The sequence below is a fragment of the Anser brachyrhynchus genome, assembly GCF_964034855.1.
Source record: "Anser brachyrhynchus genome assembly, chromosome: 4".
NCBI lineage: Eukaryota > Metazoa > Chordata > Aves > Anseriformes > Anatidae > Anser > Anser brachyrhynchus.
In genome coordinates, this window is record NC_137698.1 from 32,914,115 (window position 1) to 32,935,749 (window position 21,635).

At 46.7% G+C, this 21,635-nt stretch overlaps 2 protein-coding genes across 9 annotated transcripts in view; one reads left to right on the top strand and one right to left on the bottom strand.

Annotated features, from left to right (window-relative positions):
- Nucleotides 1–9,283, bottom strand: part of LOC308194001 (uncharacterized protein) — a 143,520-nt gene extending 134,237 nt beyond the window's left edge. For all 8 annotated transcript variants that reach the window (XR_013950164.1, XR_013950165.1, XR_013950166.1 and 5 more), the window contains exons 1-2: nt 9,145–9,283; nt 7,063–7,690 (exon numbers count right to left, since the gene is read on the bottom strand). The gene's annotated coding sequence lies outside the window, so the exon portion shown is untranslated. The remainder of the gene's footprint in view (nt 1–7,062; nt 7,691–9,144) is intronic.
- A 137-nt stretch (nt 9,284–9,420) lies between these two features.
- SFRP2 (secreted frizzled related protein 2) lies at nt 9,421–13,424 on the top strand. The gene is made up of 3 exons (XM_080589266.1): nt 9,421–10,065; nt 10,656–10,736; nt 12,181–13,424. Exons 1-3 carry the CDS (start codon nt 9,573–9,575, stop codon nt 12,483–12,485), a joined length of 879 nt encoding a protein of 292 aa, XP_080445392.1. The 5' UTR covers nt 9,421–9,572; the 3' UTR covers nt 12,486–13,424.
- Nucleotides 13,425–21,635: the final 8,211 nt, after the last annotated feature.

Below are 21,635 nucleotides of genomic sequence, written 5' to 3' on the forward strand. Positions count from 1 at the left end.
TTCAGGCGAGCCGAAGTGAGTTCAGTTGTGGCTGGAAGCCTGGGAGATAGCAAAGGGTGGAAATCTGTTGTCAAAACAGTTCAAGAGCACAGATGAGTATGTCCGATGAGATTACTTTTTAAAGCCCAATTATTTTGGCTTCGCAGTCTGAAGAGCTAAATGGATTCCTTTCGGTCTTGCCCGTCCCACCCAGAGCATGAGTAAGGATATTAAAATAACCAGCACAAGTGCACCGGGTGTCACGGCTCCAGTGTAAAAGCCATTCTGGGGAACACACAACCAAATACCGGTCAAATGTTCTCCGTACATAGCACATGGCCAAAGAACAAAAGCAATTTTCTATTTGAATTAGGCTCTTCCCCACTCTCCACATAGAAGTGCGTTTCAATCCCCAAACCTGGGCAGCCCAGACATGGGAACTTCAGCTCCAGATGCAGATACGCACATCTCACACATTCCTGGAGTCTCCCAGATCACTTAGCGGGCTAATTACACCTCAGGCGAACCGCAACGAGATAATCTTCGGGGCCGAAGCACACGCTGCGCAGCGGCCGAGCCAAGGCTAACATTACCCGATACCACGCCTCATCCTAAGATTCCCTTCCTCACTTTTTCCATGTGGGTCGGAGCACGCCAGTTTTTAGTAGCCAAGGCTGGAAAGCGATATTTCTATAGTAAAAGGAGGAGGAAGGGGGGAGAGAAAAAAAAAATAATAATGCAAAAAGCAAAGCAAACTGCCTTGAACCTTCCTGCCCGTGCTCAGGGGCCGGGGGAGGTTAATGGCGCTGTAAAGCACCCGTGGCCTGGCCGGTGACACAAAGCAGAGGGAGGAATCGCTGAGCTGAGGCCCCCGGCGGGCAAGAGCTGCCGAGGAGGGCACAAAGGTTTCCTGGGAACCGTCAGTGGGTCCTTTCTGACGGAGGCAGAAGAGAAACGTCCCTATTAAGCCGGGCAGTGGGATGATGTAACAGCAGGGCAAGGCCGCTGACCCTGCCGCCGGGAATGATTAGGACGGGATGTGGGCCTGGAGCGTGGCTAACAGGGCCTGCATCCCCTGTGTGTGACATCTCCACTATCCGGCGGGAGGCTCGGGGGGCATTGCTGGCCCTTCCCTGCGGTGGGGAAGGCTGATGCCCCAAGGACAGCTCTCCTCGGGTCTGGGGTCATCCCGGCCAGCAAAGGGACTTCTGTCAGAAAACGCTCTGGGGGTGTTGGGCAGGGAGGGTCTCGGTGTGCACTGGTGCTCTGGGCTGGGAGGAAGGATCAGCAGCTGTCTGCACCACAGAGGATGCCCTAACTCAGACTGGCTGGTGACCCAACCCCAGAATCAGCTGCTTTTATTAACCAGACACCCTGAATAGCCATGCAGTACAGTGCCAGCTGAAACCCTCATGACCACAGAGGCATATTGCCCTTAGAGAAAGAAAGGAAAAAAAGAACAAAGCACAGATGGCAGAAATCCAATTTAAAGAGGAACTCCGACCTGACCTAGTATTACCATTCTTATGGTTTTATTCTGATATTTGAAGCATCGTTTTAAATACAACTTGTGCCAAACCAAATTAATACAGATTTGTTTCAGCTTTGTTCACCTTTTTCCAGCGTGGACATTTTCAAGCTCCAAAGTGTAACTATGAAGTAGCTAAGGATATGTATGTGTAAACCAAGGTACCTGTATTTTCAGTGTTTATAGCATTGCTCTAAACAAGGTAATTTCAGCATTTGCTCACAGATGTAAACATTAATTCTAACCTGACCCTAATATACTCTCTGCTGCAACTCCACTTGCAGGGAATATACAAACTGTGTTTGCCCTGAAACCTCACGGGCAAAAAAAAAATATTAAACAAGTAAACCAGAGAATTACATTCTCACTTTTTTCCCCAGACATGAATCTTAGCTCTCCCTAGGGGCATTCAATCAAACCAGCTACACACGGTTTGGGAACATGGTCTGCAAGTTACAGCTTCCCTCAAAACTAGCACGGTTTCAACCAGACCGGAAAACCAAGCATCGACTTGGATCCCAAGGTCAGATCCTCTGGCTAGCTTTAATTCACTGTCAAATTTCAGCCTGCAGCACTTTTATATCACATAAAAACATGAATATCTGAATAAAGGTTTGGAAAAAAAAAACAACTGGCAAATAAGATTTCTGTCTAGTAAAGCTGCTGCTCTAGCATATTGCAATTCCTCAAGAAGGAAATTAAGATAATGAGGTAGGAGAAAAGCACAACACTTGTATCATGTTTGTTTACGAGAAGCACTTGGGAAACACACAGGTCATCAAAGGAAGCTTATACTGAGCAGCCCAGCACTTCCAAATGAGTAAGCAACCCTCATCCCCAGAAATAGGAGATGAAGCAAGCTCAGCTGGCTGGCCACATCAGAAGGCAAATGGGTAAAGCACAGCAAGAAAAGTGTAGTCATGCCATGCCAGTCAAGTCCAGATATTTGTCTGCCTCAGCTCATGAAAAAAAAAAAAAAATTAATTGTGAGGAATCCAGCTCCAGCCATTCTTGTCCCATCTCTAAAAGCTGATCCCAGGCAGCATAAGCATTTGGGAACAGTTTGCAGAATAGCAAAGGGTGGGCACACAGCCTCCCCCATATCTCCCTGATGGAGGCACAACACTCTCCTGGGGCATCCTCTCATTAGTTTTAGTGATAGGAAGCACAGTGCTTGGAAGGCTTTTCTTTTTCCCCAATATCGACTTCATGCCTCCCTTGCTGCACATTTGCTGCACATGAACAACCCCGCTCACTCATGCAGATGTGCCCCTTTGGCCAGGAGCAGGATTTCTACCTCTGCAAGGCCAGGAAAAGCTTTGGGGTGGGACAGCGGTCTCTTCTGCATGCAGAAAAGCCAAGCCACGGTCCCAGGTACTGTGGTTTGTGTTTTAGCTTATGAACTATTTGGGCAGTCATCAGGGCTCAGCACTCTACTGGCTGTAAGTCTGCATTTGGGCAGAGGAAAGAAGAGATATAGATTAGTCACATGGACAACTTAGAGCTAAGAATATTGAAAATAAACCCAACAGAAACAAAATAATAGGTAAAATACATTAAAAATAATAATAATAAATGAATGTACCAGGTGGTTCTAAAACTTACTTCTACCTAAGTTACCTGTATGACTCTGCATGTACTGAGACAGAAAAGATACACGTGGGGAAGAAGAGTGTGTTTAAAATGCATTTCAGATGGCTTTTTCTACAAGCTTCTTCAAGTTTACGTTTGTTTATTAAGTTCAGAAAGGTTTGTCCTCTGCAAGGAGAAGAGTAGAGGAAAGAAGAAATAGGAGATGATGACCAAAAGTCTGAGTGTATTCCTTGCTGGTGACTACCTGCTAAGTGACTGTTGTTGATTTTTCAACAGCTTCTGAACTTTCTGAAAACTACTGATATCTTAAGCCATTTCACCCAAACAGGTCCTGTGTCAGCTTCTTCAGAACTGGCCTTGAACACTTGGATTTATTTTTTTTTTTTAAATATACGGAAACACCAACTTTATAGTCTGCAAATATACTTTAACTACCCATGCATGTGCCTACTGGACTGATGATTTAAATCACTTCGTAATTTAACTACAATTCAACACAGATTAATTTGTTGTTTTCATCATGGTGTCCAACTGATCTAATTGCTTCATTGCTTTATTTTAAATTGGGTTTAATAATATTTTTAATTAGCATAGCTTTAGGCAACAGCCCCTCTTGATTTTACTCATTTAAGAATGTTTTATTACAAGTTATTATTTAAAAAATATTTCTCTGGACAATCAATACGTGCCCAAACCTTGAGGTCATTAAACTAACTGCAAACCTGACCATTTCCCAAAATGGAACTGGTTCTGAAAATGAGTTTCTATGCCTGCCTCACTCCCACACTCATTTGTAGTTGCTTTCTCTGGCAAAGAGATGTCTTTCTCCTCCATGCACCTGCAGCACTACGACAGCCCCCAGCACACGGACCAACGCCAGAGCTCAATATGTGTCCATGGGGCAGGCAGAGATCAGCAAAAAGTCAACCCGCACCTGGCACACGCCACTGAGTTTGAAGATGGGCCTGGTGCTAAAATGCCCGCACACCAGCACCCACGGGTGCTCTCCGAGCAGGGGATGGAGACAAGCACCTGCCTAGCGGGGAGCTGCTCAACCTAGGATGCAGATGACTGAAGGCTGCCTAAGTCCTGACTTGGGGAGTGCAGTTTGGAGCTAGACCCCTTGTGACTGGCAACAACAGCAAAACTCTGCTGGGGACAATAAGGGCAGTATTCCTGCCCCGTGCCACCCTTGCCATGGGGAATTGATGATTTTCCCTTCTTCCCTCCTGCAGCACCCATCCCCTACCTGGAGCCCAAGCCCTTTGGCACACACGCTGTCCCTCCCTCTGTACGACTCACGCAGTGGGGCCCTGCTCTCTGCCAAAGGTGCTAGCTACTGCCAGGCTGCAGGAGGACGGGGGCGGAAAAAAAACGGGAGGATGAAAGGAAAGATATATTACATTATAGCTTTTTAAATATAATACACTAGGAACACCAGGTACCACGCAATTGTTGTCCTCTAGGGCATGGTCTCTGCTATCTTTAATTGTCATCCAGCACTTAGATTATATAGATAATAAAGGGAACGGTAACCACAAACAGACCTTCTGCATGAGTAAAAATGCTCACCATGACAAAAATTGTAGCCAGATATAGATGTACGTCAGATAAATCTGAAGGATCATAACTTGCTAAAGCACTAGCATACAAATAAACCCAGATTTATATACATGTGTGTGTAGTACAGCATCCAAGTACCTTTATTTACCATTTAATATAAGATGAGGAAAGTAGCATGCAACATTATCAAATATTATTCCAATCCTCTGTTTTTTTAATGTTCCTGTGGAAAACATTCCAAATTAGAAAAACTTGCCCAAAGATTTTAAGATAAATGCGAGGAAACTATTGAGGGAATGACCACTAAAATAAAGATAGAAACGCTAGGAAACTTGCCGTGACTTGGTTTTGTTTCCATTTGAAAGCAATCAGCCTCAGCCTGATCCTTACCCTTCGTGACATCAAACCCTGATTAAACGCGGTCTAGAGTTTCAGTCCCCGAGCGTGGCGGTGCTGGAGAGGAGCGGCGGGCAGAAACACGGCGTGCTGAAGATCGATGCCTGGTGTCACCGGGCAAAGAAAAAACTACGTGGTGTGCACAAGCGCCACCACGAGGTTCTTCTTTCATATTCTAAAATATTATTTCCCCCTACAACCCCCTGCACAGCAACCTGTGCCCCTCGGGCACACACCCAGCACCCTGCGGGCGAGCTGCTCGCTTACACCAAGCATTGCCTGCTGCCTCTTCAGGGAGCATTGCACATGGGAAGCAAAACAGGCTAGATTATTATTATTATTTTTTTTTTAGGGTTCGTCTCAGAACAGGGTGTGAGGGGGCAGATGTATCTACGGCACAAGCAGGTTTTGACAATGGAGCTTTGAAATGCTGCGGTAACAGAAAACAAGGCTGCTGCCCAGTCCCGGATCTGGAAAATGTTAAATTCCACCTTATCAGCCACCTAAACAGGCAGCAGGGATCTGCTGCCGACCTGCCTCCCATCAGAACCTGTGCAATCCTATTTCCCTGCCCCCCCAAAACAATTGTGAGATTCAAGTAATAATAATAATAATAATAATCTGATAGTGGGACGCTAGAGACCACTTTTAAAGGTAAGCAGACATTTTCATCAGATTTTTTTTCATCATGGGGAGAAAGCCAGTTTTGTCCTCTCCACTGCCCTTTCATGGGTTGATGAGAACGAGCTAAAAAGCCACAGTTTTTCCACTCCTCTACAACACTACTAACCAAAGGGTAATCGCTCAAGCCCCAAGTTTGTGCTTACAGAGCCACTGAGGTCAGGGTCTCACCAAGCTGCTTGGCTAGGCTACCCCAGCAGCGAGCTGCAGTGGCTCGTGGTGGCTCTGGACACCCCTTGGAGGGGAAAGCAGCACCCAGGTCCTTGGCAAACATGGGTGCTTCTTGCTAGCTAGGGCTTGGCTGCCCTCCGTGGGTGCACATCCACCCTGCTCACCCGTCTTGGTGGGAAGCCAAACTATAGGGAGCCCAGAGATACAAAGGACCACACATACCATATGCAGCCAGGTAAGGCAACAGATTCGGAAAAACATGCAAAGGACAGACTAACAAATTGATAGCATTTACTGCTGTCTGCGTTGAATCAAGTTCTTCTTGACCATTCCTTGCCACACAGGCAAGCACCAATGCATCTCCCCCTGCCCACTGCTCAGCTTCCAGGACAGGCCAGAAGAGGTGTAGCAGATCTGAGCTCACACCAAGGCTTCAGACAGAAAGAAAGTAGCACCATGGCTTCAATGTAGATAGCACAGACCATGCACGCTCCTTAGACAACAGATACACCTCACGGGCACCAAAGACCCAATTCATTTTTGCCACAACCCATCAGAAAATTTTTACTGATTTTTTTTTTTTTTTTTGGGGGGGGGGGGGGGGGGCTGGGGGAAGCCTTGTGCTGGCCCCAGGCTATCCAGTCATTACACGAAGCCTCCACCAGTCCCATCCTCCTTCCACAGGGACCAGGAAAGCAGGAAAACACCTGAGGTACTGTCCTGTTCTGTGGGATCTCAGGAGAGAGCAGCCACCTCTCTGGGGCTCACTTCAGCATCCCTACCTAGTTTCAGTGGCCCCCAATCATGGTCTCCTTTTTCTGGGCAGCTTGTTCTCTCAGCTCGCTCCCAAGATTTAAGGTGATTTAAACACTTCAGGATTAAAGGCTTACATTCCTTTAAGCAGCTAAGGTGGCTTAAACACTTACACCACTTTCAGGGTTTAACACAGCTTAACCACCTATGCCACCTGATGAACTTGCAGGAGCTTAAAAGCTTACACTTAAAACAATAAAAAGGCAGCTTTACCATACCGCTGTGCTTCAGGAGCGATGCCTCTTTTGCTGGCCCCTCTTCCCTCCTCCCTCCCAGTTCAGGCCAGGGGGCTGCAGGGCTTCACCCAGGAGGATGCTGGGGCTGCACCCTGCCCTTACCTGCTGCTGCCAGCAGGACCAGGGCAGGACTGGGCTTGGCAGGCACCGGGCGGGGGTCCCAGGGGAACCTCACCCCACCCTGGGGTGCAGCACCTGGGGTGGAGCAGCTGCTTGGGTTCCTTCCCAATTAAGCATCAAGCTGCGGCTGTTTCTCAGGCAGGGAGAGCCCAGCCTCCTGCTCCTGTGCTTTCCCCTGCAAGGGAGCAGAGCGAGGGCAATAATGATGGCTTGGGTCTGCAGGCTTGGGCTGGTGGTGTTTACGTGATTGTTTCAGATTTATAGCCAATGAGTTCACCAGGGGTGATTAAAAATGGAAATAGCAAGGTCTCGTAAAGCCTTATCTCAAATCAAAGCTTAATCCAGGAAAAGCAATGTGTTTTTTTCTCTTTATTTCCTGTGGATGGGAAACAAACAAGCAAGCAAACATTTCTGGTGAAAATAAAATGAGCAGATTTCTGTGAGAAATGCCTCATCCTCCACCATAGAAAACAGATATTATTATTGTAGTCTAAACAGTCTCTTCAGATCTTGGGTCCTCACTTGCACACTGCACAGCCAGCTGGGTCCGTGCAAAGCAGTGTGCAGGGCTGAAACTGTCTTCTGATCATGCTGAGCTCCAGTTGACGAGCTGTCAATGATGCCAGAAAATGACAGAAGCAGTGAAAAAAGGTGAGAGGGTGAGAGAGAGGGGAAAAAAAAAAGTCCATTTACAGAGACCCGACTCAGGGTAAAAGCAAATGTATTGGTAGGTCTCCTTTTACTGAAGAAGAGTTTGGGGACCAAGGCCAGGAGCTGGAGGTGACATCTCCTGCAAATGGCAACAGATACAAGCTCTGGCAGCACTCAGGACTTCGCAAAATGGGCTTAAATTGGGCACTGTAAGTCATCTGTAGGGCTCAGTGCCGTGGAAGCCAGCTGAGGCCGAGAGCTACAGGTATGTTGTTTAAAGGAACGAACTGAATGCAGACAATAAATGGCAAAAGTATGTGGAGCTGTAGGAAACGGAGTACTTTTAAGCACTTCCACAAGGGATGTTAGATATTCAGGGTATTTATTTTCCAGGTTTGGAACAACTTCAAGTAACAGAGAGGCTGGCCTGCAGGGAGATCACACCCATAAGCACGCCCTGCAGGAAAGCATGCTGAAATCTTCCCCGAAACAGCGTGCACTGGCTTTGGTGTGTGCCAACAGCCAGCCCGGGGCAACGCTGTGGCCACTCAGCACAGCTGCCCCTTGCCTTCCCCGGGGACACCACGGGTCCCATCCCTTTCCTGTGCTGCAAGCAGTGAAAAAAGCAGGCCGGACACTGGATGTACAGGGATTGTGCAATTTACAGAAGTCGCAGCAGGAAGGCTGGCTTCCCATAAAACATCTCTATAAGAAGATCTATTCAGTAGCTGATTAATGAATGTGGCTTACCACAAAATGATACTACACAGGCCTACTCTCTTCAATAATAATCCCATAAATAATTTTACTAAAAATCCCAGAAATACCCAAACTGCGCTGGAGCTGTGCTGTGATCCCAGCGCCTAGTCTGTTGTTCCTCCCTTTTAGGCAAATCAACACCAACATAACTCTTGGAGGGAGCTTCTAGGTGAAGACAGGAGCGAAGGGGCAGGGACGTGCCTGCGGGCGCGGGGCCAGTCCCACGCTCTAGGCCCCAGAAGAACGTGCCAGGTGATGGGATGTCAAAAGCCCTTGGACACTCACACCCAGGGGAAACCTCCTTTTGTGGTGGAGGCCACCCAGGGGCTGTAGCTCCAGGGACCGCCCGGCTCTGCCAGCAGCAGCCCTCTGCTCCTCGCAGCGGGGAGCCGGGGATCGGTGCAGCTTTGGGAGAGGGGTGCTGCGGCGGCGGGGGGGTGCCGAGGTAGCCGGCATCCGAGCACCCCCGGGGGGGCCGGGGAGCTGCTGGCTCGGCCCCAGGTTTGGGGAAGCGGCCCCAGGTTTGGGGAGGCGGCCCCGGCGGCATCACCACGGCTCCGCCGGAGGAGAAGGGACCAAGCGTGGGCACGGCGGGGCGGGGGACAGAGGAGGGTCCGGCGGCTGCAGGGCAGGCTGGAGAACTGCAAAGCTCACCTCGAAGCACCCGGCACCCGAAAGCAGCCCCCCTGCCCGGCCGAGGGGCTCCGGGGGCTTTGGTGGCTCTTTGTTCGCGGGGATCTCTCCCCCCTTTCCCCGTGCGCGCCCGGCACCGTTTCTCGCAAGGATTTCCTGCCAAAAGACAATCCCCCTGAGCAAAAGCAGAGCAAGAAAGTAGTGACCAATCCTTTCTGGATGGCTGTCACCAGGCTCCTCCCAGCCCCCGCTCCCCCTGCCATTTGCATACAAAAAATCCAGCAAACTCCCGTTTGCCCCCGCATCTCGCTCAGAGCCTCCGTCCCCGTCTGCCAGGCAGCAGCCCCGGCCGGGGCCCGCTCGGCACCCCGATACCCGGGCACCCCGACACCCCGGCACCCCAGCACCCCGGTACCCAGCACCCCGAGCAGCCCCGGCAGCGCCCCGCGATGCAGCGCCGCCTCTGCGCCCTGCTCCTGCTGGCCTCCCACTGCCTGGGCTCGGCCGCCGGGCTCTTCCCCTTCGGGGAGCCCGACTTTTCCTACAAGCGCTCCAACTGCAAGCCCATCCCCGCCCCGATGCTGCTGTGCCGGGGCATCGAGTACCAGAGCATGCGGCTGCCCAACCTGCTGGGGCACGAGACGGTGCAGGAGGTGCTGGAGCAGGCCTCCACCTGGATCCCGCTGGTGCAGAAGCAGTGCCACCCCGACACCAGGAAGTTCCTCTGCTCCCTCTTCGCCCCCGTCTGCATCGACGACCTGGACGAGATCATCCAGCCGTGCCACTCGCTCTGCGAGGAGGTGAAAGAGAGCTGCGCCCCGGTGATGTCCGCCTTCGGCTTCCCCTGGCCCGACATGCTGGACTGCAGCCGCTTCCCCAAGGACAACGACCTCTGCATCCCGCTGGCCAGCAGCGACCACATCCTGCCGGTCACCAGGGAAGGTAAGAGCCCCCTGCAGGGGCGGCCCCCTGCCCTCACAGCCCGGAATCACGCTCGGGGGCCCGGGGGAGCCCCCCCAAATTCCCCACAATCAACGCGCTCGACTCCGCGGCGGTGCCCGAGCCCCCAGCCCCCGAGCTGGGGGTGTGGGGCTGAGGCTGGCACCGCTCCGCAGCCCCCAGCCTGTCCCCAAACCAGGGAGCAGCTCTGCCGCCCCGCACTCGAGCTCCCCAAGCCGGTAACGGGGGGAAGGGGGGGGCGTCCTCTTCCCGCAAAGATCGGCGCTCAAGCGCCCGGCTGGGGTGTTTCCCCCCACCACACACCCCCTTTTGGTCTTTCCACGTTTAAACAAAAGTTTGGGTCTAGGTGTGACCCTAAAAGCAGCCCGTGCGCCCCCCTCCAGCGGCTTGCCGCCGAGGTGAGGGGCGGCCAAGTGGAAAGGCAGCGCACGGTGGGAGAAGGCGCGCAGTCTGTCTGTCTGTCCGTCCATCGAGGGATGGAAAAACCGCCAAGGTTTCCCCCAAGGGTTCCCAACGCCACCTGCTGTTCCTTTCTCCCCGAGCCTGACGAGCACTGTCCCTTGCATTTCCAGCACCCAAGGTCTGCGACGCCTGCAAGAACAAAAACGAGGACGATAACGACATCGTGGAAAACCTCTGCAAAAATGACTTTGGTAAGTGGAAGCAGAGCCCCTTGGTTAAAAGTTGAGGGATTAGCAGCAGGTAAAACTCCCAGAGGAGTAAGAGAGAAGTGCCTAAATAAAGGCAGGGCTTTGTCTCGTCTGCAGATGGACCCGTCCGTCCCGTTGCGTCCGACCGTTCCGGTCAGGAAACGCAAAATTGCATCTCTGAATAGAAAGTGGCCCCGTTAGAGTCCTTTTCTGTGTGCTTTTTCGAAGTAGTGCTCTTTTATGTGGATGTTGCAGGCAAGCCAAATAGAAAGTGAAATGAAAAAAAAGGAATCTTTCATCTAGACCATTGCCTGGGGAGAGGTACAGCAAAGCTTCCCTTAGACACATGAGAAAGAGCCGCATGACCAATCTCACCGTGTAGCAAGAAAGAAAGTTTCTCCGCAGATTAAGACTGAAGCTCTATATATCATTTGACAGAGAAGGTAATGCACAGACAATTGGGGATATAAACTTAATGTGAAGATCTGGGGTTAGAAGAGGACAAGAAAGCCCCTTCAACGCAGACAACTGAACAGCATATTATCCACACATTAGCATTTCAAGAGAAAAGGGGAATAGGGAGGGGAATCCTTTTATAAGAGGTCAGTGTTTATACCTGGAGACAGATTTGTACTATAAATATCTGTAATAACTCAAAAGCTTTTCTTAAATACCAAACCAAAAAAAAAAACAAAAACTGGAACCCTGCTTGTGGGACATAATTGCTAAAACAACCAATAGCTTTGACCTGGCAAATTGCACTCAGATAAATCCTCCTAAAGCTAAACATGCCCCACAGATTCTTAAAGAACCTTGTATCCCCCTCCTAGTTATTTCACCAAATCGAATGCAGCTGTTGGACCAATTTGCCCTCCGCTGGATCTATTCTTTCAAAAAAACAATGCATGTGAAATATCATTTCCTTGCAGGTTTGCCTAAAATCCTCTCCAACCTAATAAATTAAGTTTAGAAGTTTTCAGCCACAGCAGAGATCAGGTTTCAGATTAGGTTTAGGTACTCACCTCCCCACCTCCCCTTCATATTCTAGGGTTTCAGGAAGACAGTCCCGTCCCAGGAAAAAAAAAAGAAGAAAAAAAAAAGAGCGCTGCTTAACGTAACAAAGCTGCCCTTTCTGTTTGCAAACACGAGAAAAGCTGGAGAAAATATTAATTTAGAAAGGAAGGAAAAAGAGGGGGGAGGGGGAAGAGGAGAAAAGAAACCCAAAAACCCTCAGTCCTAAGGTTGATTCAAACTGAAATGACTTGCATGCCCTTTGTGGCTTTAGAAATGGAGCCACCTGCTGCCTCTTCTGTCAGCCCTGACAGTTTAATTAGCAATAGAGCACCTCCCTCCCCAGGTCCTCTTTATGTGCACTAATGGGAAAAAAAACTCTCAATCTCTCTCCCTCTCTCCCTCATCCCACTCCCCCCTCCCCTCACTCCATTAGCCTTGAAGATAAAAGTGAAGGAGATTGCCTACATCAATGGGGATACCAAGATCACCCCCGAAACAAAGAGCAAGACCATCTACAAGCTGAATGGGCTGACGGAAAGGGATCTGAGGAAGATCGTGCTCTGGCTCAAAGGTGGCCTCCAGTGTACCTGCGATGAGATGAACGACATCAATGTCCCCTACTTGGTGATGGGGCAAAAGCAAGCTGGGGAACTGGTGATCACCTCGCTGAAGCGGTGGCAGAAAGGGCAGCGGGCTTTTAAGCGGTTCTCCCGCAGCATCCGCAAACTGCAGTGTTAGTGGCTTCGGCTCTGGCCGCCTCCAGCAGCCTCCTCTGTCCCGAGCTCTCCGGGCCTCCCGCACCTTCTTGCTTCGGCTCCTCTGAGCCTCGAGATGCCCTGGGCAGGAGATGCAGCGACCATTCTCTGAGAGGGGAGGGAGCCCTCTGTTTCTGTACATAGGTTAAAGTGTAATAAAATAAAAAAAAAAAAAATCATGACTATTTTTGGGAAGTATTAAAGTATCTCACTTAAAGCTTTTTTTTTTTTTTATGGTTGCAAATGTGACTTTGGTCTGAGGTTTTCCCTCTTCATTTTGGTAATGCTGGTTCATTTATATTGCTGCTTCTCTGTATACATGCATGTCTGTTGTGCAGAAGTAGGAGACGCAGAGAAGACAGCCACGTGTGCAACTGGCCTGTCACAGGGGGTACGACTCTTTCACTGAGGTGAAATGGCTTGCCATCTATATTAACACTATAAAGGTCATGTTACGACTCTTGCATGTGATACATAGGCATCAATAAGAGTATATTAACCATTCTCATGTTTTATTTTCCACAAGTCTGAGCCCTTCTCTCAGAGAAAAAAAAAAATGAACAGGTTCTGGAGCTGGTTCATCTGAATGCAACTTTTTTTCTTATTATTTTGCAAATTAAACCATCTGTAGCCTAACTGTAATATACCTAGTGGTTAACCTGAAAGAGTTGTAAAATATTGCTTTAATTAACCTTGTAAATATTCCAGATAAATGTTATATTCTTGTATATAAACTTTACATCATAGTTTACCCCTTGTCTTGGTCTGTTTTGGAATGAGTTCACTTTAACATTTTTGGGAGAAAGCTGACCAACTGGGCTTTGTCATGGCAAAGCACAATATGCCCTTCCACCCCAAATCACCAACAGAGAAGCACAGTGAAACATCTAGTGCTGCAACCAAAAAAAAAAAAAAAAAACAACATATTGGACCTTATTTCCCTGAAGACCAACCCATGAGACATGGGACTTGAGGTTCAGTTACCTCATCTTAATATATTTCCATTGAGCTCTTCAACATGAAGAGTTTTCTGTGGTTCCTTTGTTTGACTGCCTGCAATTTCATCCCATCTTCTCAGAAGACCCTGATCTTTGCTGAAGAGGAATGACAAGGAGACCATTTGCTTACAAATCAAATCCATTTATCTGTTCCTTACACTTGAAATAGTCATATCGAGGAGTTCAAGAGTAGACTGAAAAATCTCATTTGCTACTAACAATTCACAATAATTTAAATGGTAGGAACAAGGCATGTTTTGTGTGTATGTACACTCACTATTCTTAGAAAATAAAACATCATTTGCACTACCTAATAGTGTAACCAGAGCAATGTCTTTCAGCATGTTGTCCGTGGAAGAGCATTACCTGCTAGAACTTTATTGTATTTACCCTGAAAAAGTCTTGCTTCCCAGTGCTGTCACACATGTAAAATTCCTTTTACCCTCACTGAGAGAATGAGAAGCTCGGTATTTCCAAGAACAATGTTTTACGCTAACTAAAGACTGAATGCAAATCCAACCCTAGATTTTTTAAAAGTAAAATGTCATACTAATTTCATATATTTGGTGTGGTTTTTTTTCACCATTAGAATAAGAAGATAAAATCTAAAGATATACCATGTTAAATTTGTTTTAGAAAACAAGTCTCATTTGCCCTCTTACAATGTCTTCATATAGTCACTACACCCAACACAAACAATGGTAGGACTCTGAACAAGCAAGACAAGATCAGCCCTCACAAATGTCCTCAGAAATAAAGTAACAACAACAATAATAAAAAGACCCATTCCAAAGTGGTTCTTCATTCTTTTATGAAACACTATCTCTATTTAACGGCCAGTGCATTGCTATAACGTCCTTACAACTTTTCTTCTGAATGGACCTGGCTTCTCGGGAAACATATTTGAATCTTTGCACATTAAGGAGTAACAATTTTAATATCTGTACTGTGTTCATCATCATCCAGATGTCACATAGCTCTACGCATCACACTCAGCACATAATAACTGTCACTTAATGGGTCTTGGGTATTTTAGAGGGAACAAGCTCACAGAGAAAGAGGAGCTGTCTGAAGATGAGCCTGCAGAAAATAAGATTGTGCTGCCTGGTAGAGGAAAGCACTTTGAGGAGGCAGCAGTTGCAATGCACACTTTGCGGACCGAAAATGAACAACCAGGACAGCTCCACTCAGCCTGCCTTACTGCCTTACGCTAAGTCCTCCTACAGCAACCATAAAATTATCTTAATTGGGCTGTCCTAGAAGGCAGCAGTACTGATGCTGATGAGGACAGACAGGTCACAAGTTACTCACTCTGGGGTCATACTGAGGCCAAGACTACATAACAGAATTTTGCCAAATGGCTTGGATGTATGAAAAGACATTATCTACGACCAACATCGCTCCATCTTAGAAAAACATTCCCTTTCCTACACCACAAAATAAACACCGCTACACCAGCAAAATCCTGTTCCTGTCAGGACAAATTCAGGAGAACAAGAATACACTAGACCAGCAAACGTTCAATTTCACGAGTATAATCAGTGTCCAGGATTAGGAGCATTCTGCCATGCAGCATACCCCAGCTGATAAAGCCTTCCACGGGAAGCCCTGGACTGACTCACTGGGACTATCTGCCCCCAGGGTGAACTGGCAGTGGTGGGATTACCTTTCAGATAAGCAGGATTTAGGCAAATGTCAGGAGTAATGGAGTCGCGTTTTCCCAGTTAAGTTGCATCACGTTGTTCTAACAGCATCATGGTAAAAGACGGGTAACACTCCCCCTGCCAAGGAGAGGGAGTATCAGGGGTGGTGTTATACAATCCATTTCCAAAGTTGTATAAACCAGACACTGCAAACTGTTCAACCAAATATCAGAATTTCAAAGTCACAGCCTGAGGAAGCTTCATCTCACATATACTGGTAAAGAAACAAACACAGACATTTTTCATATTTTTACCCTTACTCGTATTCACACAACAATAACTGAAAATCTTTGTGTCAGGCAAAGAGTGAACAAAACACAAAACAAAAATTATCTGGACCTGTTACTTCTGATCAGCGTTTGGCACTTATTTTGGAGTTGCTTCATTACCTGGTATGGCATGGTTCAGTTCTAGCAGAAATTTGTTTGCAATTGATGAAAACAGGCAACCCACTGTTGCATTTTTCAGACACTTTTTGTCTTCTTCTAATTAAAAAAACATTGTTAGGCAGCCAATTATGTAGCTCCATTGTATTTGCTTTCATAAAAACTATAAAAGCAGTTGACTACAATGAATTAGTTTAAGAACAATAATAATGATACTTGACATTTATACAGAAGTTTCCATTTAAGTTTCTCAGACTGCCTTCACAAAAATAGGCATTAATATCCCAATTTTGCAGATCAGGAAAATGAGGCACACTGAGGTGAAGTAACTCACTCAAAACCACCCAGCAAGTCCTTTGCAGTCATGAAAAGAAGTGTATTTTTTGATTCCAAGTTTTATGTTCTAATCACTAGACCACAGCAATCAGAATGGTATATAATCAAGGCTGCACTAAGATCATAATTTGAAGTCATAATAGTATTCAAGGCTCCCTCCAACCTCTTCTTTCCCCCCAAGTGTATAAAAAAATGACTGCCTAAATCCGAATTTAAAACCCATGAGCAATGTTGCTTGCAGTCTTTCCCTTTCTTCCTTATTTATCATCCTCTCTATCCTTTAATTACTTCTTAATCTTTTCCTTTCTCCCCCACTTCTCGTTCACTTCAGATACCCACAGAGAAGCCACTCAGCCTCTCTCTCACCCCCTCTCATGCAGACACTTTCTCCCTCAGTATGTTTTATTAAAGGACTCATGCGGCATAACTACGCACAAGCCACAAAAATCCTAATGACCAGCTTAAGACATGAGAAGACCCACGTGGGAAATCCAGCAAGAGACATTTAAATTTAATTAATGATTCCCTGCGAGGACAGGAGGGCGGTTAGATGCCACAAGGACCGCCACAGACACATACCAGTCACTGCAGGCACAGCCACTAGCCTTATTCCGCAACAGGCTTTTAAAGAGTATAGACTGCATAAAGGACATACAGATAAAAGTACACCTTCCCTTGCACAGCCAGGTCTCCCACACCTCAGCCCTGCTGTTATAACACTTGTTGCCCCACCGGGACCATGGTACACCTATCTCAACCCTCTTCCTGATGTCTCACTACCTCTCTGCAGTCATACAAGGCACCAGCCAAGAGCGGAGCCACCATGACCCCACCTCATCGTCCCCCAGTGCCTGCTGGAGCACAAACCACCCCCTTGAAGGTGGCAGGACAGTCCTTTGGTTGCTCCTTCTGCTGCCACCCTCCCCACCCTACCAGCCCTGTGAATCCCTGTGACACGTCTGGTGTTGGCAACACCAGAGGAAGAGCGATGGATTGATTGCTACCAGAGCAGTAGGCGGCCTCCTTCAGGACGGGCAGCCCAAGCTTTTGGTTTTGGAGCCAGAAGCTCTTATTTCTAGGCTTCAGAGATATGCCTCTATGATTTATCTACGAGTTGCCTTCTTATCAGCAAATGTAGATTCAGTACTGCCTGACTGTCTGATGAAACAACCACAGGAATGGATCTTGTTTGCCTCCGGATGAAGAGAAGAGTGCAAGACATTCACATCACAGGAATCCAAGACCTCAAGCTGCCTCACAAACATAAATTAGACCACGCTATATCCCTTCGGGGTAAGTTTAATAGGGTAACATTTTCCAAATGCATCAACCCCCTTCAGGGTAAGCTGTGGGCTCCTAAATCACCTAGATGCCTCGGAAAATATTAGCGTTTCTCCTTCCCCCCCTCCCCCCGAGTTAGAGGCGGTTGGCGGAGGTCAGCCAGCAAGGCTGTCACCCAGCCAGGAGGAACACCTCAGCAATCAGCCAGCCAGCCCATCGTTCTCACGGCCGATCAAAATAACCAACCTACACAGAAAGCTGCACAGCAACGCAGCTGATGGAGCAAACCTCAATTACCGTGCGCACAGAAAAGCTGTCCTGTAAGAAAGACCAGCACAGGTTAGGAGGCATGCTCCGTGTCTTACTGACCAGACACAAGGAAGAACACATATGCTTATTAAAAACCATGATAGGACAATGATATTAATGCAGCTCTTTCAAAACCTAAATGATTCACATCATCATTTTGGAATAATTTTCAAACCACATAGGTGATGCCAAAATCATGGAGTATTTTCTGTTTGGTCACATTTTTTAGGGTTCCATTAGAGTCACAACCAAAACTTGCAACAACTCTTGGGAAAGATCTGAAAAGGTAGCAGAAATGCTCATTTAAGCACAAACGCTTTCAACTTTCCAGGTCTTCGTTTCCAGAGGTTAACCCCTGGCAGTCTTCATTAGACATTAAACTTTCCATATGGAGCCACTATGGAAGGACAATTTAGAGTTTTCCATTGATACCTGCTTTTATCAGGCAAGAGATAACTAATCCGTCCCTGACAGTTTTCCTGCATTGTTAGCTTGCTTCAAATCCCTAGCGCTGTCTAATTGCCTTTTTTTGTTATGTGAATCTCCAGCCATGCACAATAGTGAACCCTGGCTGGTTACACACTGAGACAGGTGCTTTAGTGGCTGTAGAGCTCACATCATTAGGCACACACTGAGCTATTAATCATTTCAGTTTACTCTGAGGCATAAACCTGAATTAAGTTAGGCCACTTTACTAAGCAAAACAATAGCTTAATTGTAATAGGTAAAGCAAAAGAGTTTTGAGAGGCAGAGTTTCAGGAACTAGAGCAACCAAAAAAATCTGCAAGAGAAGAAAACATACTGTAATTTAAGAAGGGGGTGGCGGTGGTATTAATTTGCTTTGAACAAGAGAAGCAAATGATTTTGAAGAGAATCTTATAGCCTCACACAGCCTCTTTGTTTCCTTCAGGTGCTGGACTCTTCAATATAGAAAGATTTTCAATACTCTCACATTCTGTGGTCTGTAACACTGCAATCATCACAGTGATATTCAAGGTGCTTTTTCGCACAATGGGGATTTTTGAAATAGAGCGTGGGTTTTGAAAAGAGTCTACTTAACTGAAGCATAAGCTCTATTTCCAAAGTATTCTTAGATTTTGATTTTAAATTAAGTTAGACCAATGAAAGGACCAAAAATCAATTTTGTTGGAAGCAGTATAAGAAGAGTTATGTGAAATGCTATTAGATGCTTACAGATGTTTATCCATTGCTTGACATATCCACATATATTTAAACACTTGGCTGCATCACATATGTCCTCAAAGAGTTTAGTGTAGTTGGCACCCAGTGATTTTGGAAACAGGATCTAGACTGTTGAAGACATGAGCAAATAGAAGTATCATAATCTGATCCACAAGTGCAAAAAGTTAAAATTATCTTGATCCTTTTGTTCCATCATTTCACTAGAATATATGACATACTGGGAGAGCTGAAACAGGATGTCCTGGCTCCTCCACAGAAGCAGGCTTCAGATATTCATAAGATCAGAATTCCAAAACTAGCCCATGAGAAAATGCTGCACTGAAGTCGTTCCCTTGATCCAGAACTGAGCTTTAGAAGTCTTTCTGGAAGGTTAATATCCTTCTCAACTGTGTACTGTGTCCTCATCATCAAGGAGAGGAGCAAGAAAAGATTTGTTTGAAAAGCTGCTTCCTACAGCACCACACAGCAGGAAATTACATTCACTGATAGGATTTGTTTGGTAACAGCTGCAATTAACTAGCATACAGCAAGAAGAAGGAATATAAAAGTCAGAAATGCTACTATAGTTAATAAAAGGTCTGTTATTTAGTGAGATTTCTCAAAATGGAAGATGGAACAGACACTGCATTTTCTCTCATATGAAACTCCAAAGGATCGGGGGAGACATCAAGAATATGGATTGTAATGCAGCACATCTCCTGTGCTGGTACAACCTAGCTTAGGGTGAAGTTCACCTAACAATAACTACACTTAATGTGCACATACTGTACCTAATTGTGAGCTGCTCCATACAGGCTCCATTTTGCTGCCCTCCTCTCCAGCTGTGTGCTCCAACTACCTTCCTCAGGGCAGATGCAGCAAACACACAATGCAGATTGTGTGTCAGCTCAGCTCTTTTATCCAACCCCAAGTCAGCCCTGAATAAATGCAACTAAATACGGTTCATGGCCAGTTCAGCAGATGAAACCACGCAGTCCCATGGTTGCACCATCAGATGCCGGTAGGTCACACAAAGAGTATCCTAACAGTTGAACTCAACAGGAGGCTCAGACTCAATTTGTTGCTATGACTAGCCTAGCACCAAAAGATGTCAGTAGGCTGGTGAAGGCTGTTGAAGAGCTTGCAGTATCAAGTTTCCATAGCCTATCCCTGCAGCACAGGAAGGGGACCTTCCCCCAGGGATCTGTCCCACAAAGGGGGCACGGAGCAAGGGCTGGGGTGCTGCTCCACCTCTGTGAGCTCCCCCCAAAGGGCAGGAGAGCAGCAGCTTGGACCCCTTCAGATGCCAGTCTACTGATTATCTGTGGGCAGGGCTCAGCATGCTTGTATCTTGGACATGAAGAATACACCTTTTTGGCTTTATGGTAATCTTGATAAGGCTGAGCGCTGAGGCCTGGGCCTGCTGCATTTGCAAACTGGGCTCCTCCTGCTTGCCTGTCTCCCACACTCATTCTATCTTTGATCCTCTCAAGGAGAAAAAGGATCTAGGAGAGCTTGTGGAAAACTTTACATACAGCAGCACTCGAAAAAGAGATAAGAAGAAGGTGTTGGTGAATACCATAATGGCATAATCTACTTCAATGGGAGATTCTCAGCTGGCTGATGTATTCCATTTCTGACACACTACTGAAAGGACAGTGCAGAAACAAAGTTTTAAAAATAATAAATAAATAAATAAATAAATAAATAAATAAGAGGACAAGATTTGCCAGGGAATTTGGTACCAACACACTTTCTAGGTAGACTTTATGAAGTGTGAAATGATGGCCTAGAGCTGGAAATCAGTGGTAAAATCCTACATACGTTAACAGAAGTAGAGTAAGTCCAGTATTGACTATTGAAGAGTCTGACTCTTCGACAGTAACAGAGTTTAATTTCCAAATGTCATGTTACATACAAATTAAGAACATTAACAAATTAGAAGAGGCACACCTGCTCAAAATCCAATGAGAAGAGAAACATTTTGAATAGATCTCTACTGAAGCCACTGTTCTAAAATAGTGTTAATGCCATAGCTGACTAAGTCTGAATAAAACATGTACCTGCACATAAATAAAACAGAAGCTATGCGGAAGAAAAAAGAGCAACCCTGACTGTCACTGCCTCAGCACACAGAGGTGGACAACAGACTGTGGTCAGGATGCAGTCACTGTCACCACATAGCAGCAGGCAAGTGTCTGAGAACAGCAGCGCTGCCTGAGGTTCAGCAAAGTCAGCCTGGTGACATGTGGAGCAGATGCTGAAAGTCTGACAGCTGGAAATGTTGGAAGCGCTTGTCATCAGGAGGTGGCAGGAAGCTTATGTCAGCTGGAAAAGAGCCTGGATGCTTGTTGCTAGGGCAGCGGAGAGGGTTTTGACAGATAAAAGTGTTGGTGAGCAACGACTAGAGATAAGAGTGCAGATCTCTGGGAAGGCAGAGGAGGGCTGGTTCTTCAAATTTATCTTTAGAGATAGGGATACAACAGGTCACGCTGAACCCCCAGTTTGGGACAGGGGCTTGCACAGTCCTTAAGTCATCCACTGCCACCTTAACCCCAGAATGGAATCGTTAGTTTGATGTTTCGTGTTCATTCTCTGTGTTATGGTATGAATACTACAGCTAACAGGGAGGTTGCAGATGGGGGAGAAGAAAATACCTTTGGGAAGAGTCAGATTTGCTGGACTTGACCTTGAGAACCTGTTTGACCAAAAAGTTTGCATATGCTTACGACTGCACCTGACAAAGTGTCCTCTTCTTGTATTCTACTTGCCTCTCAAAGCATTCCAACAACAAAGACAGCAGATACGTCTTTACATCAATTCTATCTGGTCCTGAAAAAAATAGAGGGGGCAAAAATAGAAGTTATTAACTGAGATTTCTAAAATGCAGGAGGGAAACCTGAGGGCTATAAAAAATGCATAGTCTTCAGAAAAAAAG

Coding starts and splice junctions, on each gene's coding strand:
- SFRP2 (XM_080589266.1), top strand. CDS start 9,573: ATGCAGCGCCGCCTCTGCGCCCTGCTCCTGCTGGCCTCCCACTGCCTG. Junction 10,066..10,655: donor CCTGCCGGTCACCAGGGAAG/GTAAGAGCCCCC, acceptor TTGCATTTCCAG/CACCCAAGGTCTGCGACGCC. Junction 10,737..12,180: donor CCTCTGCAAAAATGACTTTG/GTAAGTGGAAGC, acceptor TCACTCCATTAG/CCTTGAAGATAAAAGTGAAG.